Source organism: Pelobates fuscus, chromosome 3, assembly GCF_036172605.1.
Source record: "Pelobates fuscus isolate aPelFus1 chromosome 3, aPelFus1.pri, whole genome shotgun sequence".
Taxonomy (NCBI): Eukaryota; Metazoa; Chordata; class Amphibia; order Anura; family Pelobatidae; genus Pelobates; species Pelobates fuscus.
Genome location: NC_086319.1, coordinates 234,086,902 through 234,099,025, shown reverse-complemented (window position 1 = coordinate 234,099,025; position 12,124 = coordinate 234,086,902). Strand labels below are relative to the sequence as shown.

Sequence of the window (12,124 nt, the reverse complement as noted above, 5' to 3'; positions counted from 1 at the left end):
TCCCAATATCTGTGGAACAATCTATAACTCATTTAGGTTTATCAAGGCAAAACAGATGCCAATCTGGGTTTAAAGAGCTAAATGTCGATAGTCATGCCATTGGTTTCCATGTTAATTACACACAACTAATATTGGCTGGGTGGTTCACAACAATTCAGTTTCAACAACTATGCTTTTAAATGGAAAAGATCTGTGTTTTTTTTTATTAAAGGGGAACAGTCACTTTGAGATAAGTGATCTTCAGCCAACGCATGGTGATCTGAAAACATCCAGAAGACTAAACCCTTTGAGGGGAACTTCATACAAGATATTCTTTCTCCATTGAAATTGTGAGTGGCCAATTTGGATTGCACTGCCTGGCACATTATCCACACAGTTATACACTATGTTGTTTTGTTTTTTTGTTGGTTTAGCAGATATTCCCCTATGTTGTATACACTTCGAGATAAGTGACAGATAAGTGTTTCTTCACCTCAGTAAGCGCAATTGCCATAAAAGTAAAAAGAAAAAAAAATACATATTAAGTTCCTCTAGTCCTCCATGTTGCGTCAACTCTTCTGCCCCAGGACGACTCTGCCAATGCTCATGTGCAGTTGGCATATTCTGCATCAGTGCTCTACACGTGCATGCATGCACCATGCATATAATACTGCACGCGTTAACTCTCTTGACCCCTTAAGGACACATGACATGTGTGACATGTCATGATTCCCTTTTATTCCAGAAGTTTGGTCCTTAAGGGGTTAAACCAAGAAGAAGAAAAAACAACAGAGAATTAAAAAAAATGTATTTAGCACAACCACATTTAAAGAGGAGACTGTTCCTCTTTAAATACACAAAAAGTGCAAGTTTGTCTCAGATTTGTGAAATCGGGACTCTATATGTGTATTCAATATTCTGTTTGATTGACTTCCACTTCTAAAACATAACCTGTGTCATGGGTTGAAATGTTTTATTTTTAAAGACGATAACACTAGTTTGGCAACTCTCTCCCTCGGCTCAGTTAACTGAATATTCATTATTGTCACTCTTCAAGCTTTTGTTATGTAGTTCTGCATAATGCTATAAATAAAATGCTGAAAAATGATGGCTCGGCATGAAACTAGCACAGTTAGTTTTGAGAACCCTGAACTGCTTTATAGCTTCCTAGAAATGGAGGTTCATATTATGCCTAAAGGACAAAAATATTATCAGATCCTGCACATGGAATTTACTCACATGGCTTCGAGCAGATTCCCATCATTTCTGACAATCGTTCTCACCAAACGCAAACACTGCACTGGCTCACATAAAGCATACCTTATAATTCATATTGACAATTCAGAGTGGAGGTAGTAAAGTTCAACACGCACAATAAGAAAGGGACCGAAAGTCAGTGCATCTACTTTCCATTAACACTAACTCAAGCATCAGATATAACTTGCACATAAACTTTGATGTGAAGAAATGAGTAGTTGTCAGACAATTAAATTGTAACACCAGCTTCCATTATTAAACACAATAATACACCTATATTTTGTTTTGTTTTTATAAAAAATTGTATTTAGTTTTTTTCAGAGAGGTAAAAAATAATGTTTCCATAAACATGCCACAGCTCAAAGTACTTTGAAAAGGAGCTGCACCTCGTACAAGTATCTAAGTTCTATGGAGGCACTACACATCACTGGAAAATAATGACCATCCTGTTCTATTCCTGTGAAATGGTATAACTCTTTGTGATACATCGAATGAAGGGTTGCATTAGGGAGAAGTACTTTGTGCTCTACACTAGAAAGTTGTAGATATGTTGACTCGACACTGATGACCACCCATTTCTCCTCTTAACCCTTCCCAACATTGGTCTCGGTGGCACCGCTCTATCAGCTTCTAATCCTACCTCTCTAACCACTTCTTCAGTGTCTCCTTCTTTGGTGCGTGCTCCCCTCCTGTGCCTTTCTCACTTGGAGTTCCTCCAGACAGTGTACTGGGACCTCTGTTTTGACTTAATTTACACCACTTCTCTTGGTGACCTGATATCATCCGCTGTCTTTGAATATCACCTAGAATGCTGATGGTACCAAATATACCTCTCCCCATCTGCTAGGTCATGTTACTGACTGCTTGTCCTCTGTCTCTGACTGGATAACTTCACAATTCCTCAAACTCAACCTCTCCAAGACTGGACTCCATGTCTTCACTCCCTCTAAGGCTACATTTGTCCCTTTGGGGCAACAGAGTTATCATAAACTCTACCAGATTTCCATAGATATAATAATAATAATAATAATAATAATAACAACAACAACAACTTATAAAGCACTTTTCACCACATTGAACTCAAAGTGCTCTAGACAATTTGCCATTTGAGAGCGTCCATACCTCCTTATAGGACCCATTGGCCTCCACTGCACATGTATAGATCCTCTGCCTCATTTTGGAGGGAAATTTTTTTGTACAGTAGAGTGATGAAAACATACATAAATTCCATAATGTGACATAAGTATACACTAATATGTTAAGTCTTACACATACTAAATATGGTTTTTGGCTTACAAGATATGGTCTTTAAAAACATAGGTTTCTATAACAGATCCAGTGCAAGTAACACCGATTCACATACTTGAATCCTTTGTTAAAATGAAGTAAGCTCCTAGCTATTTTAGGGTACTTTCACAAAGTAATACGTGTAGCACAGTATAGTTATATGGTTATAAAACAACCTTGAACGATGTATAACTGTACTTTGTGTGCGCACTGATTTCTTTTCGTGTATTTTATAGAAAAGGACCCTCACGACAACAGAAATTGCATAAAATGTCATCAGTGACGCATTGCTATTATGTTCTGCCTCCCATCTATCATAGGAAACTGAAACCTGAGACTCACGTATTACAAGCATCATGGGACCCACTTGTATTGTATCAAACAAACAAAAGGAAACCCAGCTACCGAGGAAACACGTGAAAGCAAGCAGAATTAATAGCTTGAAGAGAATACTCCACGGAGTACTCTATCAGATAAAAAAATGTTTACATGGAAGTAGACAGCATGAAATGGCCTCTAATATAATATATATATATATATTATGTGTATATTTGGGCTAGTAAAGTCATTTAAAAACATAACATTTCATAATTAGCATCAGAATGGACATATGTCTGTGTGTCTATCTATCCACTTAATACTACACTTTACTACATTTGTTGTGTGAATCATGTTAGGTTTCCATGCCTGGTTCTGTGCTAGGGGCTACATTAGTCCCTCCTTCACATCTCTAAAGAATAAGGCAGATCAAAAATGGTTATAACACAGGTACTATAAAACTCAGCAGTCAATGGAGTCAAAACACGCAGGACCATTTAGTAACATCTTGGTGGAGTGCTGCCCTAGAAAATGTAGTGAATTTTAAGTTGTCATTAGAACTCTGCAGCTCATAAAGATTAGGATGTTATACCCTATAGACACTTTTCTACACTGTGAGCAGGGCCGGTGCAAGGATTTTTGCCCCCATAGGCAAAAAAAAAGTTGCCGCCCCATTCGCTCCACAGTGGTCCTGTAGGTTTAACCCCACAAGATAAAACATTACCTTACCTTGAAGGGTTAAACAAGACTCTAGTAGCTGTCACAGTGACAGCCACTAGAGACACCTTCGCTACAATGCCATGTTTACATATAAACACACACACAGACTCACACTCATTCACTCACTTATACTCAATAGTCCACACAATCATAATCAGTGACCAATGCACACATAGATTCACTGACCAACGCAGAGTGACACACAGACTCAAGCAGACATACACTGACTTATGTAGACTGACATACACCCATACACACACTGGCCCAAGCATACACACACACTGACCCATGCAGACACGCACACACAAAGACCCAAGCAGACACGAATACACAGAGACCCAAGCAGACACGCACACTGATCCAGACACACACACATTGATCCAGACTCAAGCAGACACACATACTGATCCAGACACACAAACACAGACCCAAGCAGATACACACACTCCCAAACAGACACACACACAGTGACCCAAGCAGACACACACTGATCCAGACAGACACACACACACACACCATGAAGTCCCCCACTTACCTTAATTTAATGTTAGCTCTCCGTGGGTCTTAGTCTAGGCCTGGCTGCCTTCACGCACTCTTAGCTCTGCCCCCGCAATCCTCCTGCCCACTTGACCCCTAGTACAGGGGAAGGGACGGGACTCGCGGGAGCGATCGTGCGATGCGCCCGTGTGCTGCCTGGATATGAGGTATGGGGGGGGGACTCTCAGTTCTCTTTGCGTGCTGAGGTTAATGGCACTGGGCACTAGTTTGCTCCCTAGCGCCAGGTGCCATGACCTCCGGCACGCAGTACAGAATTTGTCCCACATAGAGGGGGGCAGCCCAAGCCAGCAGTAAAGCTGCTGCCGGTGCCAGCCTTTAAGAAGCACCCTATAGGATGTGCCAGCCCTGACTGTGAGCCTTGGTAGACATTGGGCAGATGGGGATCTACGCAAGAGGATTCTCTGAACATAAAAATGCTGTCATGGGTGATTGCTGAGATTGTACTGCATCTAATACAACTCATCTAATACAATTACTTCATTGTTCATCAATGCATCTGGCCGCCACGAATATTCCTCATCACATTAAAGCAAACTAGGAAACCCACTCCCATCACTACTAGCAGGCTATTGGTTACCAACAGATCCATTCTGAGATGAATCAAACCACAGGGGATACTTGTGACATCTGGGGGCCAGCTAAGGACATCAAAATCTCAGCTCCTTTTATGAATATGTAAGTGCTTCAATGACACATGGCACTCCTGGGCAAAGCAAAACAAATTTAAAACAAAATCTACAAACTGTCATCTGAACTGCAAGGGAGTCAGCAATGCATTTAAAAGGACACTTTGCCAAAGGGTGATCACTGGGTATTCATGTGAAGAAAAGCAAAATAATAAGTGTTGCCATTATCATACTGTCACATCTCACTGTTCTATTCCTTGGACAGGATCATCCCTTATCTCAGCCATCACGGGATATGTAAGATTAACAAAGACTGGGGAATACAGTTCCCAATAAAACTACACTCACAGAGAGAAATTACAAAGCAACACTATTATATTCATACTAATATGATATTACTGTTTTAGCGTGTGGACAATATGACTATGCAAGACCTTCCACATTCTCCTTACAATCGGATTCCAAAATCATTTTTTTGTTGTTTTTTGCAATAAGAATCTGATCTTTGACAGTGTGTAAAATATCTAGCAAGGTCTCTCAATGTTTAAGAGAAAATTCCTTTGAAATGGTGAACTGTTTAGCAATGATTCATTTCATACTGGGGAATACTTCCACGTTCAGGCTTATTTTCACCTTTCTTGCTTGGAGAATAGTGGAAAATTGAAAATACGCTAGCAGAAAGCAATCAAATCAATCATTTCTATCAAGCAAGGAAAAATGTGTGCTTGCTGGTTATAATATACCCTTAGGTGGATTCTACACCTTGACACAGTTTGGTTTGAGGAACTTTTAAATTGTTGTCATTACTTTGGCATCCCAGAATTCTATTGGTAGCACAACTGGGATTTCACTGAAATATGAGCACAGTTAGCTACAAAAGCATGTAGTTACAATATATATATCTTAAAATGTAAAGTCCTTTTCTACTAGCAATTCCTTGACAGTTACTTGCCATTGCATACTGATATAGAAGCACAGCGCACACACACACACACACATATAGTCTTCTTAACACACAAGATGTTAGAATAAACAAATCAAGTGATAAAAAAGCTATTGGTCTAACACAGCAGGAGTCAGGTAGCAGCAGGCAGGAATTGTTCAGGCAATTTGCTTCTGCTTGGCGTGGTGACCGGGGCCCAGGATTTCAATGCTCTCTAGGCCTGGATTGGCCTACCGGGATATTTCTCACTAGGATCTCTGCTGACCAGGCTGCTCGACAATGATGTGTATGTATGGTGTCAATGGAGGTGTTTACAGGTGACTGTAGGGTGAAATGAGTAGGTGCTCGAGACACTCATCATATATGTTAGTTATAAATGATGACAATCGAATCCAGGGCACAGAGTCTGCATTTATCATGATACACAGGTCATAGTGATGACGGTAACACTGAAATATGCCACACCTTGTGCCTCTTTCATCTGTAAAACCAACATTTTGTGTGTATATCATGAGTAGGGCCATACATCATGATATCTGATAGTTCTGTTTACAATAAATATAGAATACAAATCCAATTGTTTTATGTACAAAAAAAATAAGAGGCCGTTTGTTTGTACTTGCATCCTAGACCAAAAGATGTGACCCTCCCCTCCTGATAGTACTAAAAGAGGGACAATGTTTTTTGGGGGGATAATAGGCAGTTCGAGGAGGGAGAAATAAAGCAATAGAAAGGGACAAAATATATGAGTGTGTAAAAGAGGAGCAATAGGCAGTAATAAGCAGTGCAGAAAGTGACGAATCTTGTGGACGTAAAGAGAAGAGAAGTTAGAGAAAAAGAGAGAGAGGGAGCAAGAGAGTGTCTGAGAAAAAGAAGTGGCGTGTAGCGAGAAGAGATAATTAGTCATCCCATGATAGTTTACAGTAAGTATGGTGACAGGCGCAGATTGCATTAGTATGTCAGGAAAATCCATCTCCGTTGTCACTTGCATTAATAACTATACACATATGCAGTTACATTAAAAAATAAATAGAAATAAAAAAAATATAACGCCGAACAAACAAGTGAAGCAAATCTTTTTAGTGGGTACATTTGTCAGTGCCAGCTTGAAGATGAAACAGAAAAAAATGACAGTAATAGAATGTTTAAGTGAGCTCTGCTGGATTACGTGCTAGACGATATTCGTACACTATTTTAGTGCATGCAGTTAGGTTAATGCATATTTATGCAGCAGTTATGCAAATCCCAAAATAGAAATGCGGTAAGCAGAGTGATTTTTAGTTGGGTTAAGTATATGAAATGGAATGAAGTAATTATTATTGATATCATATATCGCAGCATCCTTTCCTGAGACGGAGTATGAGTTACTCTCTAAAAACAGGTTGGGAAGCTACTGTTTTGCCATTTAACCAATATAAAGTATAATTCTCTATGGTAGAAATCAATATTATGAAGTGCATTCAAACAAATGAAGCAATAATGATTGCAGAACTGAGAACAATAGTATATTTGAATATATGGAAACCCAAAAAGCCAGTCAGACCTCTGGGAAGGCTTACTTGCTTGCTTTAAACTAGACTTTAAAGTGGAAGTGAGGGAAAGTCATCAACGAGCTGAGCAGCCCAAAACTCAACTCATTCGTCATCATGCACACGCACACCTCAGCACTTACCTACCAAAACATTTAAACGGAAGGTAATACAGGTCATTGAGAAGTGTATGATTGACCACTTTCACACGCGCAATTTGCATTTGGACAATGTCCAGGACAGACAGGAAGGGGAAGGGTCACAGTAGCTACAGAAACTAGTAAATTCATACTTTCAAAATAAATGCAAGTAATGTTACATACCGTACATGGCTTGTTGAGGGGTGTATATATGCTAATTGGTTTTGAGCAGGGCCTTCTTTACCTCTAAGACCCCCTAATTGTAAAATGCTGTGATACATGTTGGTGCAATATAAATGATAATAATATATATAAAAAAAATTCCTATGGAGTGTTCCTTATAAACATTTTCTTTTACACAGCTCTATACCTAAAAAAAATGGCACTACTTTCCTTAGCTGGGATTTGTGATATATTTTACATACATAATTAAGTAAGATGGCTGCCCACTATGTGGGTGTCATATAAAGTAACAGGCTAGTGCTTGGCCTGGTGGCCCAGGATCTCAGTGTTCAGCAGACTCCAGGATCTGTGCTGCTAGACAATGATGTGTATGTATGGTGTCAATCGAGGTGTTTGCAGGTGACTGCAGGGTGAAATGGGAAAGTGCTCGAGACACTCATCACATAAGATTGATTGGTGGCAATCGAATCCAGGGCACAGAGCTCTGTCAATACTCCGTCATGATGCACAGGTCAAAGTGATGACGGCAACACTGAAATATAATGTCACACCATGTGACTCTTTCATTTGTCAAGCCAACTTTTTGCGTGTACATCATGAATAGGGCCATCCACCATGATACCTGTTAGTTCTGTGCACTATGAGTGTAGAACTTGCTAAACAAAAATATAATTGTTTTATGTAAAAAAAATGATAAACCAAAAATAAAAGGCCATTTGTATGTACGTGCGTCCTAGACCAAAAGATGCAAACCTTCCCCTGCTTTGTGATATATTTTACATACATAATTAAGGATATCACATATAGAGTAACTCTGGATATTATATAGTAATGCTGCATGATGTAAATGGTAGACAGAAGAACAGGCAGATCATTTTGTTTCTTTGCATGGAGACCAAGGTGTATGTGTGTGTGTTTTGATAAACGTTCTGCATTAATTGATAGAGACCATATTATTCAGACTGAATTAACATTAGTTTGACGTAAGCATGTCAGAAGTAATATAAGGCTGTCAAAGATCAGATCACCAGTTTCCCACCTGCTTAAAACATATAGGATTCAGCTGGTAAAGAGAGAAGGAAGCTTATTTTTTGAAAGGTACATCTGCTTTCTAGTTATTTCAGCATTTCAAAGATAAAATTGATTTCAATTTTAAAAAGGAAAGATAAGAGAGATCAGCTTTTTTTTTTTTTTTTTAGGTACGTCTGCTTTCTAGTTATTTCAGCATTTTAAAGATAAAATTGATTTCAATTTCATAAAGGAAAGATTAAAGTATAAAGAATAAAGAATATGCTTGAGCCGAATTTCTCTGTACATATAAACAAACAGGTACACCATAGAAGCACTGTATTTTGGCCAAATATTTACTGTTTTAAACAGTGAGACATAAACCATGCAGTTTATTAAGTAGTGAAAAAAAAAAACAATAGACGTTGACAAAACCAGTATGGTTTAAATAGTGCAGCTGGTGTATTATATACATTCTGTGCATGCCACTGTGCCATTGTGTATGCTGTTGTAAGACTAAACAGCAAAACAACCTCTGTTTTAATTTATTTCCTATTGCCAACGAGTACAGTATGACATAGTTACCCATTTTGACAGAGGGCGCATTGGCACAGGTAGATTTATATTCCTGACCAAGTTAATGATTTAATCACCACTGCTTAAGGAGAAACAAAACCATCTAAACAGTGTCCTGCCTGTGTACTTGAGGAGTGAGTTACTTATTAATGAGCTTGCTATTATACAAACCATTTGGGTACTGTGGAACGATGGCACTCGGAGAGTTAATTACGGAACAGTATGAATGTAACTGGTCGTCGCAACAGAATTTACCAACAGTCCCCAGAAATAGTGTATGTTAAACAATGGATTGATGACAATGTTATTTCCTGGGTATTTAATTGTATGTATCTACTACCTCATTAGACGATAGATCTGTGGAAATCGGATGTTATCACAGCTGAATTGAACAAAATCCTTTATCTGTCACTAAAGAACAAACTGAGAATTGTCACAGCTGTGACATTAATTTATTACATGCAGCTAAACTTGTTAAATAATAATAATAATAATAATAATAATAATAAAATTGGTAGTCTTTTATCTGTTTGAGACTACCCCAATGTATTGCTAAAAAAGGTTACCCACAATTTGACCAAAGCATGTAAAGATACTTTGTAACCAAGCCTTTCCACACCATAGCCACAGTACATACATACAGCATAAACTGTGAGTTACCTAGCAATCAGTAGAATAAAGCAGATTACAGACAAAATGCTATCAAAAATCTGTATCTCAAACCTTTTTACCCTAAGGCATTTCCTATTTTGACCTTTAACCTTTCGCAGTCCCTTATACTTGACAGCAAAGCTATATATTAACCCTGCATGGATGGATCTAACATTAAAGATTACACCAATTACACAATCACACATACATTGCACACAATGCACAGTATAGCTGTTAATATAGGAAATCAGTCTGCAGACTCATAAGAGAGAAACCATAATTAAGCAGCATTGTATTGTGGACTCTGTTTAGAGTTTAGAGCTAGCAAGCTTCCCTAGATAACCATATGTAAATAGCAATTGGTAGATTACCAATGTATGCTGTTTTAGTGATCCCCATTATGCAAGGTATGTATATATCAATGCAGTCCAGTATGTCTACACAACACCATTCGCATGAACGAAATCCAAATATGTGGCTAGGATTATTCTTCAAAGTTCTGGAACAGCTACACTTCTGAAACACCCAACAACCCAAACCTTCCCAGGGATGCTGCATTTGAGAATATAGTCAGGATATGGATTTAGTTTCATTTGCACAGCCCCTAAAACACATTTGTATAATGCATATAAGCCTAAGCACACATTTAAAACCATAAGAGACCCATATGATTGTTTTTTTTTAATGCAAATACAGGAAAATCCGTGTGAACATGGATAGCAACTGATAAAATGAACAGCTACACTATATGCACCTTGCAATACCCAAGTATATAAGCTTATATCAGTGTGTTTATTGTTACATATATGTGTGAGAATAAAAATATATATATATAATTATATCCTTCTATATCTATGACCTGTGCATTTGTCACAGTCTCCAGCTCAGGTATCCATTTATTGCCCCTACACCCCACTACATACACCTGCCACCCACTAGATACATGTACAGAGCACACCATCATTCTCTACCAGCCCCTATGAGTATTAAATGCCCCTTACTAACAGTGTCTACTTGGCATCTGCTCAGGACACATGGCTACCTCCAACTCATTTCCCAATCCTAAAAAACCCATCCATTCCCACACAGTGGACTGGTGTTCAATAAATCTGCTTACCTTGGCTCTCATGGGAGATAGTAGTCCTTCCATTTTGACTTGATCCTCATACCAATCCTATTCCCCCAGTAGTGACTGTTTTGCCCCTTATTCAATCATCCCAGGTGCACAGAGGATGCAGCCAGTCAGTGAACCTGCCCAAGTTGGGTCCCAGCTGCTGCCCTGTGCTCACACAGAGTGTGCTCCCCCTCCTTGTCAGGCTGCAGCTCTGCCTATACACAGTCAGGCACTGACACTCGATCCCCCCCCGCTCTTACGTAATGCACACAGCCCAGAGACTGGGATCGGACTCCGTGAGCCCCGACCACACGGAGGACAGGGGGAGAGGTGTGCTCATTGTCCTGTGCAGGCACTGAATGGGAGCTCGCCCCTCCTCTATGGGGGAGGCTTGGATTCATTCACTCTGAAAGGGACCAGCACAATACTCCTGTTTTTACCTTCATACAAATCAGTGTTGGGCAGATTTATAAAGGTAAAACAGGCGCAGATTATAAAGGTAAAAACAACTGCTAAACAGAGGAGCAATTACTATGGAAACCAGAAGAGCATCTCCCAATATTTAGCAATATGTTCCAAAAGAACATCTGAGTGTATGTGGGTGTTGTAATAGTTCTGTAGACAAGAGCTAATATATACAATGGTAACTTAGTTGTCTTGGTTCAAGATAATGACAAATGGCACCATGTAATAACATGCATTAAACCACAATATAAGCACAAGTAGAAAACATGGTACTGGTTGGTTGGTATTTCTTAAAAATCAATTCACAGTATTATGTCTACACATATTGTAGGTATAGAAAGGGTTAATAAAAGTAACAGTAACTTTGAAGAATATTCATTAAAGGGTCCTGAAAAGTGACCATTATTTTGATGGTATTTATTAAAGGAACACTCCACACACATCCAACCTGCTTTAGTGCTTTATGTGTCCTGAGCCTTGACATTTTGACACTTTTATAATTGAAGCAGAAACGCCTCACTGGCTGTCAGACAGTCAGAGAGGTTTTCTTCCGCTTCCATATACCCTACAGAGCTAATGGCGGGTGTGCTGTGCCTTCTCTACTACTTAATTTGTGTACTACAGCTCATCGGAAAGCAATCTAAAGCCTTGTGCACGTACGCTTGTGGCTTATCACTGATTGGAGTATTTTAGTCCTTGCTGGGGAAAGTTTGGGCTTGTAGAGGCTGCAGACAAGAGATCTGCAGCTTTTGCAAGCTGTTTTTAGAAAT

General features: G+C 39.1%; 1 protein-coding gene across 1 annotated transcript in view; it reads right to left on the bottom strand.

The window, feature by feature from the left end:
- FRMD4A (FERM domain containing 4A) overlaps positions 1-11,167 on the bottom strand; it is a 419,083-nt gene extending 407,916 nt beyond the window's left edge. Inside the window, exon 1 of the mRNA XM_063448212.1 lies at positions 10,893-11,167. Coding sequence (XP_063304282.1) covers positions 10,893-10,925 — 33 coding nt within the window. The 5' untranslated portion in view covers positions 10,926-11,167. The remainder of the gene's footprint in view (positions 1-10,892) is intronic.
- Between the last annotated feature and the right edge of the window lie 957 nt (positions 11,168-12,124).